The sequence below is a fragment of the Monodon monoceros genome, unplaced genomic scaffold (genome assembly GCF_005190385.1).
Source record: "Monodon monoceros isolate NGI ecotype Baffin Bay Population unplaced genomic scaffold, NGI_Narwhal_1 Super_Scaffold_13, whole genome shotgun sequence".
NCBI lineage: Eukaryota > Metazoa > Chordata > Mammalia > Artiodactyla > Monodontidae > Monodon > Monodon monoceros.
This window is the reverse complement of record NW_021703769.1, coordinates 70,828,603-70,845,119: the sequence shown is the minus strand read 5'-3', so window position 1 is coordinate 70,845,119 and position 16,517 is coordinate 70,828,603. Positions and strand designations below refer to the sequence as shown.

At 46.3% G+C, this 16,517-nt stretch overlaps 2 protein-coding genes across 6 annotated transcripts in view; one reads left to right on the top strand and one right to left on the bottom strand.

Annotated features, from left to right (window-relative positions):
* The window catches only part of SRCAP (Snf2 related CREBBP activator protein), a 32,678-nt gene extending 26,436 nt beyond the window's left edge, over positions 1–6,242 (bottom strand). For 2 of the 5 annotated variants that reach the window (XM_029219484.1, XM_029219488.1), the window contains exons 1-6: positions 5,930–6,193; positions 4,417–4,490; positions 3,585–3,847; positions 2,144–2,395; positions 627–812; positions 249–389 (exon numbers count right to left, since the gene is read on the bottom strand). In XM_029219484.1, the coding sequence (XP_029075317.1) occupies positions 249–389; positions 627–812; positions 2,144–2,395; positions 3,585–3,638 (633 nt within the window). In that variant the 5' untranslated portion in view covers positions 3,639–3,847; positions 4,417–4,490; positions 5,930–6,193. Of the gene's footprint in view, positions 1–248; positions 390–626; positions 813–2,143; positions 2,396–3,584; positions 3,848–4,416; positions 4,491–4,934; positions 5,018–5,635; positions 5,884–5,929 lie in introns of those variants that run through there. The other 3 variants (XM_029219485.1, XM_029219483.1, XM_029219487.1) reach the window with 3 other exon arrangements.
* Positions 6,052–6,659, top strand: LOC114893770. Its single transcript, XM_029219517.1, is given in 4 exon segments — positions 6,052–6,204; positions 6,207–6,256; positions 6,463–6,586; positions 6,588–6,659. Coding segments are annotated over 4 exon segments (369 nt in total). The 5' UTR covers positions 6,052–6,081.
* Positions 6,660–16,517: the final 9,858 nt, after the last annotated feature.

The following is a 16,517-nucleotide window of genomic DNA, read 5'->3' as shown; positions in this document are numbered from 1 at the left end:
CAGATGGCCAAGGGGAGTCAAGAAGTCCTATTAGCAATCCCCAAATGCAGGACCCGTATTTTTCCATTGTACTTCTCTCTTCCTCGTAGAACTCAATGCTTGAAAGGTCCAGCACACAACAGAAACGTCATCAGAGTTGCATGAAATAATTATCCACTCTCCCGAGGAGAACTTTTGATCATTCCTGCTACCATGCTACCCACTAGTCAACCCCAAGGCATTTCCCTTTCCCAATCTCTGCTGCCTACCTTCTCCACGTTGCTCCAAAACTGCCTAACATCCTTGGCCATGGTGGAGGCGATTCGGCGCAGCTTGGCCTGCTCCTCCCTCCGGGCCCGTTCCTCTTTCTGCCGCTGCTCCTCGTGGTGCCGGATCACCATTCGCACCACCTGTGGGAATGAGGTGAAAACACTCCAAGGCCAGACGCTTGGCCCGTCCCCAAGTCAAGGGTAAAGAGAAAAGTCAAAGCCAAGAAACCGGGGAAGTCAGAGCTTGCCTCTCGAGACTAGAAGCATTTACAAGCACTGTACACCAGTATGTTTGGTTCCCTTCCAACCAACCTACCCATCAAGAAAAAGCAAACCTGAAAACAAAATGGAAGGTAGTAGGTCCAGTTGAGGACATACCTTACGGGCCACACCCCGTTTCCAACGGCGCTCCTGAGCAAAGTCGGCAGAGAGCCACTGCATCTCCTCACACAGATAGTCCCAGTGGCCCTTGGGGCGGGGAGGCTCGGGCACTTTAGGCAGTCTCTTCAGTGACCAGAAACCCTCCTTCCGCAGCTCAGCAATCCGAGTCTCAATCTCAGCCTCCTAATGAGGAAGAGCTAGGTCAATCAAGTTACTTGACATATACTTCACCTCATGACCATGGCTGAATACCTGACCTCTGACTACGTACAGGCACTGACTGGACTGAGTGTTATATGCTTGTCTTGAGTCCACATACCAATCCCACGAGTTGATATTATACGCTCTTCAGGTGAGCAAAAAGAAGATCAGGGAGATTGAGTGATTTACTTGAGATTACAAAGATAGGAGCTGATAAGTACTGGGAATTAAAAATAGGTCTGACTCCACACACCAGATTTCATGCTTTTTCCATTTTTTCACACTCCATACCTTATGAATATAGGCACAACTTAGGAAAACATATCCAAGGGAAGCTTCCCAGAGAACAAGGAAAGCATGCTTCCTTACTGACTCTAGATACATTGAAGGGACCTTCACTGCCGCAGAATTCTACTTACACAAGAGTATATGTTCGTACTTAAAAATATGCTATAAAATCCAATTTACATAATCCTGTTTGTTTTTAAAAAATATCATTTTTATAAAAATGTACTTTTTTTTTAAAATGTACTTTTTTGTGGAAAATACTGAACAGTTATACACAAAAAGATTAACAGTGGTTAGTATTACAAAAAGATAACAATGTTTCTACATTCATTATATCATAAAAAGAAAAATGAAAGCACTTGAAATTTTTATTTAACAGAGGTGACTTATAAACTCAGAACAACTGCCCTCATTATTTTTGTCCTCTCCTGACAAAAACTAAATCAAAGGAACTAACAGCCACAGATGAGACAAGGAACTAAATGGCCTGATGGTCACCAAGGAAACACCAAGAAAGACATGGATATTAGACCAATGGCTCTCAAGTTCGAGCATGCATCAGAATCATCTGTAGTGCCTTTTAAGACAGTGCTGGACCCGACGCCTAGAGTTTTAAATGGGTAGGTAGAAGAAGGCTACGAAGAATTTGCATTTCTAATAAGTTCCCAGGTAATGCTGATGTTGCTGGCCCAGAGACGACATTTACCTCTGGTAAGTTTAACAGAGACTACAGGAGAAAAACGTGAAGTAGAAACCAGTAAATCTTAGGAGGCTCATAGCTTACAAAGCACTTTTGTGTCTATTTTCTCCTTTAACTTAAACCTTTTAACAGCCTATTCACTCCTACACCATCCCTATTTTAAAAAAAAGAAAATGAGGCTCAGAGTTCAAGAAACTTGTTCAAGATCAAAGCAGAGACTGTACTGTAAATCAAAGATAAGGAAAGAAATGTAAAATACCCATGGGACATAGGAGTTCAGGGAGGAAGACTCCCAAGAAGCCTCATGGGCCTTCCCAATACATACATGCTTGGCCTGCTCTGCAATCTCAGCATGGCTCTTCTCCCACTTTGGGCCCTTGTTAGCCAGGTCAGCAGCCTGGGGTAAGCTGAGCCCCTCCAGGGGCACTGTGGCACCATCTGGGGGCCCTGGAGGTCCATCCAAAGAGGAATCTTGAGCTATATGCTGGGGGGAGATGCCACCTGCCCCACTAGAGGCTGGGGAACTGGATGAGGCAGGGGACACAGGATTGCTGCCTGTCATGCCGTCCGACACCATCTAGAAAAGGGAGAAATGACAGATAAGATGAATGCTTAGCAGCACTCTACCATGGGTTTTAAGTACATTCCTTCATTCTATCTCCACAAGAAAAAGCTCTGGAGTAAGGTATCAACCTCATTTTTATAAACACGACATTTGGGATAAAGTTTTAATAAGGTACTCAAGACGGCAAAGCCAAGTTTCCAGTAAACACTTGGCATGCAAGAGGAATTAGAGCCTGACATTTACACAATTCCCAAATTCAAGACTACTACTATAGCACATGACCTCAAATTTTAATGATCTTTTCAGAACCTCAATGATTTCACTCACATAAACAACTCCCTGTTTTTCCCTCCTTTTCACAGCAAGTATGACAGATTCACCCATGTGAATAAATCTGAGCTACCACCAAATTCAAAAAGCATCAAAAAATCCAAGATCACCTAAACCTCTTTATGTTCATCACCAGCCTCGGTAGTTTCCTTTACTGGAGAGGTAGATGGGGAAAGGGAGGATTAGTCACTGTTCTCAAATATCCACCTATTACAAGGTACCGTATAAGCAATAATGAGTATAGAACAAAGTCCTACTTAAATGTGCATAGTGAGGGAACTCATGAAATTCACTCTGGCACACAAGCCTCATAGTGGGCCACTCAAATTCCTACCTCAACTAAATGAAGAAAGACATTATGTCCCATAATTTCCCAGCTGCTCAGGAAAATAATATCAAACCCATAACCATCAAAAGCCTACTGTACGGGAAACCTAGGTCTGTCCAGTTTTTTAAAAGTCATGATTTTCTTCCACCTCCAGCACTCCCTCAGTATGAGAAAAGAATGAATACTACACACCATCCATAAGGCTCACCTCATTCCAGTTCCAAAAGAAACCGAGCTATTCTCAAAGTACGCAGTCTTAAAAGCATTTTGTCACAAACGCCATTTCCAACCTGGCTTAATTCAACTTTTTTCAGGTAACGAGGAATTTCCATGCTCTTAGAGATCAACATTATACTAATGTCAAGTAGAATATGAGTATCCAACAGGCTTGACAGCCCACCTGAGCATCAAAGATTCTCCAAACTCAGTTACCAAGGTAGCTAGGATCATGGAAACATGGCTAAGACCTTCCACATTTCTTCTGCCTCAAAGCCAGCAGCCCACAAAACAGAAGCAGAGAAGGAGCCCTCCCCACTTTCAAACCTGTGTTTGCAAGATTGGGAGCTGAGGGTGAGCAGGGGAGGGGCTGCTCTGCATGGTCCCACTCCCAGGCTCCTCTTTGGATGCCTGAAGAACGACTGGGTCGTTGTCACCACTGCTGCTGGCCGAGGGGCTGGCGTCCGGCTGCAGGGCATGCTGGGAGCTGGCCTCATTCTGGGCCACCGGCCACCGGGACCCGCCTTCCAGGGCCCGGGGCCCACTAGGGCGTCCCAGCCTCCACTCAGGTTCACCGGCCTCTGGAGCACCTAAAGTAGGGTAAAAAGAGTAGAAATGGGATTTAGAAAGATTAAAGAATCTTCTTAAAAAACTGGGATAACACTAACAAATAAAGATAATCGAACACAGTGATTACAGCTTACGTTTCTTGAGCATCTACTATGTGTCAAATACTTTACTGAGTACTTACTTGATGTGTTCTATAATCCTCACATCTACCTTATAAACCAGATACTTTTCATGCTGTGATAAATGCTTACTTAGCTCCTTCTACATACCAAAAACAGAGCTACGCAGAAAAGACCGCTGACATAAACGTAGCTTACCTTCTAATATTTCCTCTGTTTTATAAATTAGGAAATCAGAATACAAAGAGACCAAAAGACTTGCATAAGGTCACAGTAAGGAAGTGCGAGGAGGAGGACAAACCTAGACAGTCTGATGCCAAAACCAAGAGAACGTGCTACTCTCCTTGGTAGAGTCAGGGTGATCAGATCTTTCTCTCTCCATAGTCCCAGATCTGTTATTGCACCACAATCATTATCTCAAACATCTTTCCCATTAGCATCAACACATGAAATGGTATATGAGCCCTCACCTGTGTGAGCTGAGACCACACCCCCTGTGAAAGTCTGTACTTCCACGGTGCCGCCGTACTGAGGGGAATCACGCCTGAAACAAAAAGGGAAGAAAACAGCAGTGAGGAACTAATCCACATTTACCAACACCCATCAAAGCCTTCTTTACACCAACTTTTGAGGCTTTAAAATATACCCAAATCAGTTTAAAGGCGGAAGACAACTACAGTAGTAAAAAAAAATCACATTTCAGAAAAATAAAAACAAACCACGTTTTGTGAAAACAGAATTCCCTAGTAACGTGAGATTCTGGCTGGGGAGGAGAAGCAGGGAAGTGAAGCCCCCCAAACAAGTTTAAAAAGCTTAAGGGTAAAAGGTTCCAACTTCTGAATGGAGGACAAATTAACAAAGCCAAAAAAGCTGTCACATCCAGAAGCTCAAAAGGTGCTAGCTGCCTGGCAGCCGGCTCTCCTTTCCAGTGAGGGCTAAACGTAGGAGGATCCACCCTTCCTCAGGGCAGGCCCTGCGACTCCTATACCTGCGCCATATGACACTTCCCCAAACAGCAGAACTAGAGCAGGAGACCTTAGAGGAGCAGAGGTAAGGAAGCCCGAACAGCAAAGAACCATACCCCGGAAATAGGCAGGGTAAACCCACACAAGGCCCGGAAGTGTTTCCCCAGTGTTTAAGGAAATTCTTTAACCACAGTGCAGCCTTCGATTCACTCCACCTTCCACAAGAGTCACTGGAATCGAGCTAACCAGAATCCAAGAAGCTTGAACTCTCGACCCCCTTCTTTATTACCGTCTCCCAACCCGTCCCCACAGCCTGACCCAGCGTGACCCCTGACCTCTGCCCCAACTTGCCACTAGCCCTAAGATAGCCCCGCCCCCTCCTAGACTCCCACCCCACCCAACGTGCGCGACTGGGGGAGGGGCCCGCGCGTGCGCGCCTGGAGGCGGAGAGAGCCGGCTGCGCGCACCGCCCGGGGGCTCCCGCCAGAACCCAAGCCCACGCACCCAAGGGTCGCAGGACTAGGAAGCCTCTCATCCCTGCCCGTCAGGGAGCCCCCACCACCAGACCGCGAAAGGCTGAGATAAGGGAGGGCTCGTGCCGGCAGATCCTGGCTCCTGACTGGATATGGTGGGCGCGGGCCCCGACTACTCGTCCCACGCCCCCCTTCCTCTTCCCGCGCGCCCCTTAGGGGGGACTGGGGTTGGTGGGCGGGCAGGAGCGCACCTGGGTCCGTCCTCTCAGGGCTCGCTCGCTCGCTCAGGCACGCGTGCGCAGACGGGCGGGAGGGGAGAGAAGACGCGCCCGGGCCCAGAACCGGCCGGCCTGGCCCACCTCAGCCTGTCGCTATGGGCGCGCGCCGACAGCCTCGCGCACCGGCCCCGGGGCCCCGGCCGAAGGTGCGCGCGCAGCACCCCGGGAAGGTGGGAGGGGAGGCGGTGGCGGAAAGATGCGCGCGCAGTCACCCGTAAGGGGAGGGGGAGCTGTGGGGCGTCCGCCATCTTGTCTCCCTCTCCTTACCTGCGTCCTCGGGGGCGTGCGCACCACCCCCCTCCCGCCGAGGAGGGGGGAGGGCCCCCTCTTGGCCGCCGCCTTCGCGGCCTTTAAATTCCCCTGGGGCCCGCGGTTACTATCACCGCCTTGCTTCCACTGCTTCCTCTCGCGGCACAGAGATGCGGGCGGTGGGTGGGAAAAATGGGAGACGCTACTCGCAGCAAACCGCCACCGCCGCTTCCGAGGCCTCACCAAAATGGCCGCCGCCGTCTCGGCCGCCACCACCAACACCACCGCCACCACCACAGCTCACTATCGCTACCGCCGGCGCGGCCCGTCCTCTCGCGAGAGACAGTAACAGGAGGTTCGGGGAGCGGAGAGGTTCGCGTGCTAGCGTAGGGCGCTGTCCGAAGCGCAAGGCAGGCTGGGAGATGTAGTCCTCCCGGAGGCTCGCCGCTTGGTCCGCGGCGGAAAGCTTACCCTCCACCACGGAACCTGCCGCTGGGGCTGCTTTGCGGCTGCCAACTCGGATCGATACACCCCACTTTTTTTTTTGATAGCTCACCCAGAAAGCTGAAGCAATTTCTCAGGTACTTTCAAGAAGTTAGCAGTGGAACCTGGGCCTCTGGATTCCCACGACAGTCCACTTATGTAGAGCTGCTTCGTTTTACACAAGGATGGTATTCCCAGTAACTCCTAAGCACTTATGCCATCTGTTAGCCAACTTTTTAGGTTAAGAACCCCTTTGGGAATATGATACCCTCACCCCGAAATAAAATAATAATAATAACAGATACCTTCTATTGAGGCCACTTTGTGCACTTGATTATCTCTTTTAATCCCAGCAGTGCTCCATTTTACAAATGATTTGAGGCTCATAGATTAACTAGTGACAGAGTCCAGAACGAAGATTCATAACAAAGCGGTCAAAGTCACAAGGATACAAACAAAATTTACCACCTAAAGCCCACCCTAGGAGCCAGGTACAGAATCCTAGATAAAGCTCTCATTCAGCTCCTCTTCATCCACTCAGTTGAGCTCTTCCCCATTCTACTCAAAGAGCTGATTCTCTCTCTGTGTCGTTGATTTGAAGTACTGTTTTTGTTACAGCAAAAACCAGGGATTGAAAACTCAGAAACCTAGGAGGACCAGGAAGGTAGTGTAAATAAAGCAAAGGGGGCAAAATACATCAGATTCAGCCACAGGCTGTCAGTTTGCTACCTCTGTCCTATGCTGGAGCCTCAGGGCACACAGAAGCATCAAGGATGGATTGTTTGATTGAAAAAGTGGGTAAGTGCCCATCCATTTAGGCCCAGTTCAAAATCTTTCCAGGCCAAGCTTACATATTCCTGAGACTCCATAGAACCACACTGAACTCCCAAGAGAGCTCACATTTCTTGGCCTTCCCATATACTTTTTTATCCTTTTTCAATATTTTTCCTTCAGAATTTAGCTCAAGGGCCACAACCCCCAGATGATCTCTCTTGACTACCCTTCTGGCTCCCATAGCCTCCTGGGCTCCATAAAGAACTGATTGCATTGTATCTGGATTCATGGTCTGTCCACCCCACGCCCAAAACTGTTGTTAACCCCTTGAGAGTAAAGACATGGTTTATACCTGACAATTCACTATGCCAGTCTCAGAAAGATTATTCAGGAAATTTACTAGTATTATCACACCTTATGAAACACAGAAATAACGTATTGGATGTGTGAGCTCAAACTCAAGGTAAGTCTAAAGTCTGTCTTCCATTTTCATTGACTATAACCCTGGTCCAGCCACCATCATCTCTTGGCTTGGATTACTCCTGACTGGGCCTCCCACTTCCACTCCTGTTTCCCTTTACTCCGTTCTCCACACAGCAACCAGAGTGACCTTTTCATATAAATCAGATCATCATGCTCTCACACTTCAGATCATCTTAGTTCTCTCAAATGAAAATGATGTATCATGGTTTAAAATTCCCATAGGACAGACATTATGTTGAGCTGAAGAAGCCAGACACGAGAGTAAATGCATATGATTCCAATTATATAAAGTTCAAGAGCAGACAAAGTTAATTGATGGTGATAAAAATCAGAACAATAACCATTGGGAGAGAAAGGTTTTAACTGGAAAGATGCACAAGGGGGATACTAGAAATGTATCAGGTTGGTAAACTATGGCCCAAAGGGCAAGTCTTGCCCACCACCTGTTTCTGTACAGCTGGCAAGCTAAGAATGGTTTTTACATTTTCAAATGGTTGAGGAAAAAATCAAAAGAAGAAAAAATATTTTGTGATACATTAAAATTACAAGTAATTCAAATTTCAGTGTCCGCAACTAAAGGTTTATGGGAATCTGACCATGCCTCTTCATCACATAGCAACTATGGCTGCTTTCCTGCTATAGTAGCAGAGCTGAGTAGTGGCAGCAGAGACCATAGCCCACAAAGCCTAAACTATTTTCTATCTGGCATCTTACAATAAAAAGTTTGCTGACTCCTTCCTGTTCTATATCTTGATCTGGATGAGGTCACATCCAGGGTTGTATACAGATGTAAACACTCACTGAAATGTGCACGTAAAATTTGTACACTTTATGTATCTCACAACATGTATTTTATACTTTTTTTTTCAATAAAATAACCCTACAGGATATGATCCCTGTCTATTTTTTTTAACCTCATTTACCCCTTGTTCACTATACTATAGCCACCTTGCCCTTCTCCAAACCATCCATCCAATTCACTTCTGCTTCCAGAGCCTTCATCTCCATTGTTCCCTCCATCTAAAAATTTTTCTTGGAATTCCCTGGCGATCCAGTGGTTAAAACTCAACGCTTTCACTGCGTGGGCCTGGGTTCAGTCCCTGGTCGGGGAACTCAGATCCCCCAAAATAATAATAAAATTTTTTCTCATGGCCAACTCTTCCTTTTCATGAAGGTCTTAGTTCAAATGTTGCCTCCTCAGAGAAGTTCCCTGACATTAAATAGCCCTTTCACTGCCTGTCACTCTTTATCACGTGCCTTTTTCACAACGCTTACCTGAAGTTATTAATTTATTTGTATGTTTGTTTATTGTCTGCCCCCTTCCCACTAAAAGATAAACTCCTTGAGAGCAGGTACATTGTCACAGCATTCACAGTATCTCTAGATAATTAATATATGAAAACCATTTCAAACAACCCTGTGAAGAATAGATTGTTCCATTAGGCAAATGAAATTTTGGTTGAATGAAAAGTGAATAATGAAGACTCAATATTGTCAAGATGCCAGTTCTTCCCAACTTGATCTATAGATTCAACGCAATCCAATCAAAATCCCAGCAAGTTACTTTGTGGATATCAACAAGCTGATTCTAAAATTTGTATGGAGAGGCAAAAGATCAGAATAGCCAAAACAGTATTGAAGGAGAACCAAGTTGCAAGACTGACACTACCAGACTTCAAGCCTTACTATAAAGCTGCAGTAATCAAGACAGTGTGGTATTGGCAAAAGAATAGGCAGATCAATGGAACAGAAAAGAGAGCCCAGAAATAGACCCACATAAATATAGTCTACTGATCTTTGACAAAGGAGCAAAGGCAATACAATAGAACAAAGGTAGTCTTTTCAACAAATGGCGCTGGAACGACTGGACATCCACATGCAAAAATTTAATCTAGACACAGATCTTATACCCTTCACAAAAATTAACTCAAAATGGATCACACACTTAAATGTAAAGCACAAAACTATAAAATTCCTAGAAGATAACACAGGAGAAAATCTAGGTGACCTTGTATGTGGCAATGATGACTTTTTTTTTTTTTTTTGGCTGCGTTGGGTCTTCATTGCTGTGCACACGCTTTCTCTAGTTGTGGCGAGTGGGGGCTACTCTTCGTTGCGGTGCTCGGGCTTTTTATAAAAAATAAATTTATTTATTTATTTTTGGCTGTGTTGGGTCTTCGTTGCTGTGTGCAGGCTTTCTCTAGTTGCAGTGAGCAGGGGCTACTCTTCGTTGTGGTTCGCGGGCTTCTCCTTGCGGTGGCTTCTCTTGTTGTGGAGCATTGGCTCCAGGTGCGTGGGCTTCAGTAGTTGTGGCACGTGGGCTCAGTAGGTGTGGTTTGCAGGCTTCTAGAGCGCAGGCTCAGTAGTTGTGGCGCACGGGCTTAGTTGCTCTATGGCATGTGGGATCTTCCCGGACCAGGGCTCAAACTGTGTGTCCCCTGCATTGGCAGGCGGGTTCTTAACCACTGTGCCACCAGGGAAGTCCAATGATGACTTTTTAGATGCAACAACAAAGGTATGATCCATGAAATAAATAATTGATAAACCGGATTTCACTGAAATGAAAAACTGCTCTGTGAAAGACAATGTCAAGGGAATGAGAAGATAAGTCACAGACAGAGGGGAAATATTTGCAGAAGACCCATCTGATAAAGGACTGTTATCCAAAATATACAAAGAACTCTTAAAACTCAAAAATAAGAAAACAACCTGTTTAAAAAAAAATGGGTCAAAGACCTTAACAGACATCTCACCAAAAAAGATACACAGACAGCAAATAAGCATATGAAAAGATGCTCCACATCATATGTCATCAGGGAAAGGCAAATTAAAACAAAAATGACATACCACTACACATCTATTAGAATGCTCCAAATCCAGAACACTGAGAACATCAAATGCTGATGAGAATGTGGAGCAGTGGGAACTCTCATGCATTGCTGGTGGGAATGCAAAATGGTACAGCCACTGTGGAAGACAACTTAGTATTTTTTTACAAAAGTAAATATACTCTTACCATACAAACCGGTAATCACTCCCTTTAAACACCCAAAGGAGTTGAAAATTTTTGTCCACACAAAACCTGCACATGGATGTCTACAGCAGTTTTATGTAGAACTGCCAGAACTTAGAAGCAACCAAAATGTCCTTCAATGGGTGAATGGTTAAATAAGCTGTGGTACATTCAGACAATGGGCTATTTATTATTCAATGCTAAAAAGAAGTGAGCTATCAAGCTATGAAAAGACATGGTGGAATCTTAAACACATTACTAAGTGAAAAAAATAAATCTGAAAAGACTGCATACTGGGACTTCCCTGGTGGTGCAGTGGTTAAGAATCCGCCTGCCAGTTCAGGGGACACGAGTTCGAGCCCTGGTCAGGGAAGATCCCACATGCCACGGAGCAACAAAGCCCGCACGCCACAACTACTGAGCCTGCGCGACACAACTACTGGAGCGCACGCACCTAGAGCCCATGCTCCGCAACAAGAAAAGCCACCACAATGAGAAGCCCGCGCACCACAATGAAGAGCAGCCCCCGCTCGCCGCAACTAGAGAAAGACCGCTCAGCAACGAAGACCCAATGCAGCCAATAAATAAATGAATTTTAAAAATAAAAAAAAGACTGCATACTGTATGATTCCAACTATATGACATTCTGGAAAAGGAAACACTATGGAGATAGTAAAAAGATCAGTGGTTGTCAGGGATTGGGCGTGGGGAGATGGGACGAATAGGAGCACAGAGGATTTTTAGGGCAAAGAATACTCTGTATGATACTTACTGGCGGGTACATGTCATTATACACTTGTCCAAACCCATAAAATGCACATCAGGAGTGAACCATAATGTAAACTATGGACTTCGGGTGATAATGTGTCAGTGTAGTTTCATCAGTTATAACAAATGTACCACTCTCATGGGAGATGTTGAAAATGGGGCGATACTATGCATGTGTGGGGGCAGGGGCTATAGAGGAAATCTCTGTACCTTCCCCTCAATGCTGTGAACCTGAAACTGTTCTAAAAAATAAAGTCGTGGGGAATTCCCTGGTGGTCCAGTGGTTAGGACTTGGTGCTTCCACTGCAGGGGCCTGCGTTCTATCCCTGGTCGGGGAACTAAGATCCCGCAAGCGGGATAAATAAATAAATAAATAAAATAAAGTCTTAATTTAAAAAAAGGTGAATGATGCCCATCTTTTTAGACCCTCCTCCCATCATCCTCAGAAGACGAGGCCAAGCCAGAGTCTGAATGGATTGAACATAGCCTTGTACTACTAATTCCTTACTATGTGACCTTGAGCAATTCACCTCACCTCTCTGAGCCTCTCTCCCCTCATCTGTAAAGTGGGGATAGAGTTGCTGATGTAAAATTGCTTTGAAAGCTCTAAAGAACCAGCTAAATGCAGGGGTGTATTTTAAACCTCTATTTCAGAGTCTCAAACTCATGATCTTCAGGTCAAGTTTAGCCTTCAGATGTGCTTTACATAATGTTTTGATATTCTGAGTATTATTAATACTTTAGGCAGGAGAATGAAGGTTCTTACTTGCCATAAGCCCCACCATTTCTAATTGTCTTTTACTGGGCGACCTCACACATTCATCATATCTGCCTGGCTCCTGAAGGCAGTTGAATCTGCAACTTCTTGTTCCTACACGTGAGTGGGAGAGACAGGAGCAAAGATGACACAGCCCTTGCTCTCAAGAATTTAGTCTCATTACGGAATGAGCTGTGAGCTTGGTAAAAAGTCAGGGCAGAGCGTTTTGATGCCACGGTGGTCAAGGGTCGTGTCAGATCCAGTGGGGAGGACTTCCAAGGGAAGTTGTCGTTTGAGTCTGACCTTGAAAAATTTAGGCATGAAGGGTAGGCACTTCAAGAAGATGACATGGCCTCAGTGAAGCTGAGGGTTGTGGGGGACAGTGAGTAGATCAGCTTATTTTCTTTATAAGGGAACAGATTGAGACAGATAGGTCGCATGGAGCCAGGCTGCCAAAGGCCTAGCATGCCACGCTAGGTAGTAAGGGATTCGTTCAGAGGTTACAGGGAGCTATTGAAAGTTGTTGAGCAGGAATTGGCATGGTCCAGACTCCACTTTCCAAAGGACAATCTAACAGAATGAATGGGGTGGCTGTAAAGATAGCTGTAAGGCTGGAGATAAGAGAGGCCAGAGCTGTTACCCAGTTGTAATGGGGGCTACTGGCCAGCAGGTGGCAGTGGAGATGGAGGGAGAGACACTGAAGAGGAAGAATTAGCAGGATTTGGCAGACAGTTGATTGCTAGTGATAACGATCCTCTAAACAGCAGTTCCTCTTGCCTTCTGTGAAGCTAGCCTTTCCCAGTCTCCTCCTACCTCCTACCTCCCTGGACGCTCCTTCTCAGTCTTGCTTACAGGCCACTTCTCCTGGACACCTCCATCAATTGTAGGGGGTCCTCAGCATACTTCCCTCAATTGCCTTCTCTCATCCAGCACATTCTCAAGGGCAGAGGCAGGTACCCTAAAGCTTCAGGACCCCTCCCTTACAGGGACCCTTCATTACTCGAAGTATCTGGGGGTTATAGAACAGTCTAGGTGAGGTGGGAAAGCCAGGTTGCAACCCGAAAGCATTTGCACATAAGCATTTCTGATAATTTGCCTAAAGAGAAGAAAAAGACACTAATCCCTAAGGCTCCAGTAATTTGTCATGATTTCTTCATGCAGTCCAATGACCACCTCTTAAGTCAAGGACTCGCAAGAGTTATTCCCACCTTGGAACCTGGTTTCCCATCTAACTCGTAGATTCCCCCTGCAGGCATCCCAGGCACTTTGGACACATACATTTAAAACTAACTCTGGTGGTCCAGTGGTTAAGACTCCAGGCTTCCACTGCAGGCGGTGCAGGTTCGAACCCTGGTTGGGGAGCTAAGTTCCTGCGTGCCTCATGGTGCGGCCAAAAATAAATTAATTAATTAATTAAACTGAATTCATGATCTGAACCACAAATCCGCTCTGCAGTCCACCACTATCCACCCAGTTCAAACCAGAATGGAAGGCAACACCTTCCCTTTCCCTCACACCTCACATCAAGCCACCGAGTATTTTCCATTACATCTGAAATATTTCTCTCCAATGGATATTTCTATCCATTTCCCTCCAGTCCCACACCCAATTCTTAGCCCTTGATGACCTATAACCAGTGACAGTACCAAGAAATGGCTTGTTGGGACTGCAGGGACTTTAGTCCTCCCCTGCCCCACTACCAATATCTCTAACTGCCTCCCCACCCCATTCTTTGATATGGACAATGACTGTTTTCTCAGTCTTATGTAAAGTGATATGCAAATGAAGTTTCTAGGGGAGTCTAGTCCTCTAGCCTTCTGCTCTCTACCAGCCAGACAGCTGTTCCTAACCCTCCCCCAGACAGCTGTTCCTAACCCTCCTAGGGCTTGCGCAGTCTTCACCAGCCTCCTGAGTGGTCTCCCTGTGGCCAGTCTCTCCTGCCGCTAAAGTCCCAGCTCTGGCAGGGTTTCCATTCCAATGGGGGTAAACAGAGAACAGGCATGAGAGAGTGTAGTACAATGTCAGGGTCTCATAACGTGGTAAAGCAGGTGGAGAGGGGCAGAGATGGGGGGTCTGGGAGATGCCATCTTAGACGAGGTAGTCTCTGGTGAGGTGGCAGTTGAACAGAGACTTGAAGGTATCTCCTCCACACAGCAGCCAGGGAAAACCTCTCTAACTCCAAAGCTGATAAAGTCACTCGACTTCAAATCCTTTCATGGTTCCCATGAAACTCCTTTCTGAGACCCACAAAGCCCTACTTGGTGGCCTTTGCCAAATCTTCCAGCCTCATCTCTCCCAGCCCTCCACACACCAGCCACGCTGGTCTTCCCACTCGTGTCCCTTTATAGGCTCTTTCTCTACTCTGGGCTTTCTCACACATGGTTCTCTTTCCTTTCCACCCAGTCAAAGCTTACAGAGTAACATCACTGCCTCCAGAACCCTTCTCTGGTTCTCAGACTACATTATATCTCCTATTACATTCTGTGCTTTTTTTTTTTTTTTTTTTTTTTTTTTGCCTCTCAGCACTTTAACACTGGAAATAATTACTCGACTTCCTGAAGGCTCATGGCAAGAGAGGTGTCACATTTGTCTTGTTCACTTATGTGCACATGTCTGGAAGAGTGACAGGCACATACTAAATATCAATGGATAGGGGTTGGTTGTTGACTCTATGGGGTTTTTTTGCGGTACGCGGGCCTCTCACTGTTGTGGCCTCTCCCGTTGCGGAGCACAGGCTCCAGACGCGCAGGCTCAGCGGCCATGGCTCACGGGCCCAGCCGCTCCGTGGCATGTGGGATCCTCCCGGACCGGGGCACGAACCCGCGTCCCCTGCATCGGCAGGCGGACTCTCAACCACTGTGCCACCAGGGAAGCCCGGTTATTGTCTCTATGACCCACATATGTGAGATTCACTCAAAAATTATAACAGTGACAAACACTGTAAGCACCAACCTGTGTTTTTACACAAATTAATTCTCACAAAACCTTATTGAGTAGATTGTCATCCTCGTTTTTACAGATGGTAAAAAAAAAAAGATGGTTAACTAACTCGTCCCAAGTGACAGAGCTGGGAAGCAGCAGAGCAGGGACTCAAACCCAGAGAGACTGGCTCACGTGTGTGCCCGTAACTGCTGTTCAACACAGCCTAACAAATCCAGGTCTATGAAGCTCCAAGTATTATTCTAGGCACTAGGAAGATAGTATTGGAAAAACAAACCAGTAAAAAACTCAACATTCAGGTTTTTATTGAGCTGATATTCCTGATGGAGAAAAACACAGAACAAATTTATAAGCAAGTAAAAGTATAAAATAATGGTAGGTAATATGTGTTATGAAAAAATAAAGCGGGGCTGGGGAGAGGGAGTGAGGGGCACGGGTGGTGCTTTTTTGGACAAGGCGGTCTGGTAAGGCATCTCTGGTGTGCTGACATTTGAACAGAGAATGCTTTGGGGGAAGAATATTCTAAGCGAAGGTAAGTTAGTACAAAGAGGCTGCCCAGCTTATCCTGACAGGAAACAACCAGAAGGCTCAGGAGGCTGCAGGGGACAGGAGAACAGTAGGAGATGAGGCCGGAGAGGGGGGTCAGGCTTGGATCTAGTAGGGTTTTGAAGGAGTTTAGATGGAATTATAAGTGTAGCAGGGGGGCTCTGAGCAGAAGCCAGTGTTGAGAATGGATTATAGAGGTGAGATTAGAAGGCGACTGCTGTAGACTAGGTGAGAGGTGATGGACACCAAAATGTTTAGGCAGCATGGGAACCCAGGGATAGGGTTGCCAGATTTAACAAATAATTCCTCTAGGGGACCTCCCAGAGGAGCCTCCAGAAGTCAGCTGTGCAGTGGGTGAGGTCCCAGGAGCCTAGGAGAGGGTGGCAAGCTGCTAGAATACCTCTCTCCTCTCTGGGAGGACTGGGAATTTGTGAGAACACAGCCAAGCACAGAGACTTTATGGGTTGATTCCAGCACATCTTAAGTTAGCACAGCAATCAAAAGCATCCCCAGCACTAAAAGAGGGAAACTAAAATCATGATGCGTGGTCCTAGGAAGGGTGTGAAAACAGGCACTCACATGCTGCAGGGGGAGTGTACATGGGCACAATCATTTTGATTTGGTTTTTTTTTTTTTTCGGTTGTACCAGGTCTTAGCTGCGGCTCGCTGGCTCCTTAGTTGCGGCTCGTGGGCTCTTTAGTTGTGGCACGGGGGCTCCTTAGTTGTGGCATGCAAACTCTTAGTTGCAGCATGCATGTGGGATCTAGTTCCCTGACCGGGGTGGAACCCAGGACCCCTGCATTGGGAGCGCTTAGTCTTATCCACTGTGCCACCAGGGAAGT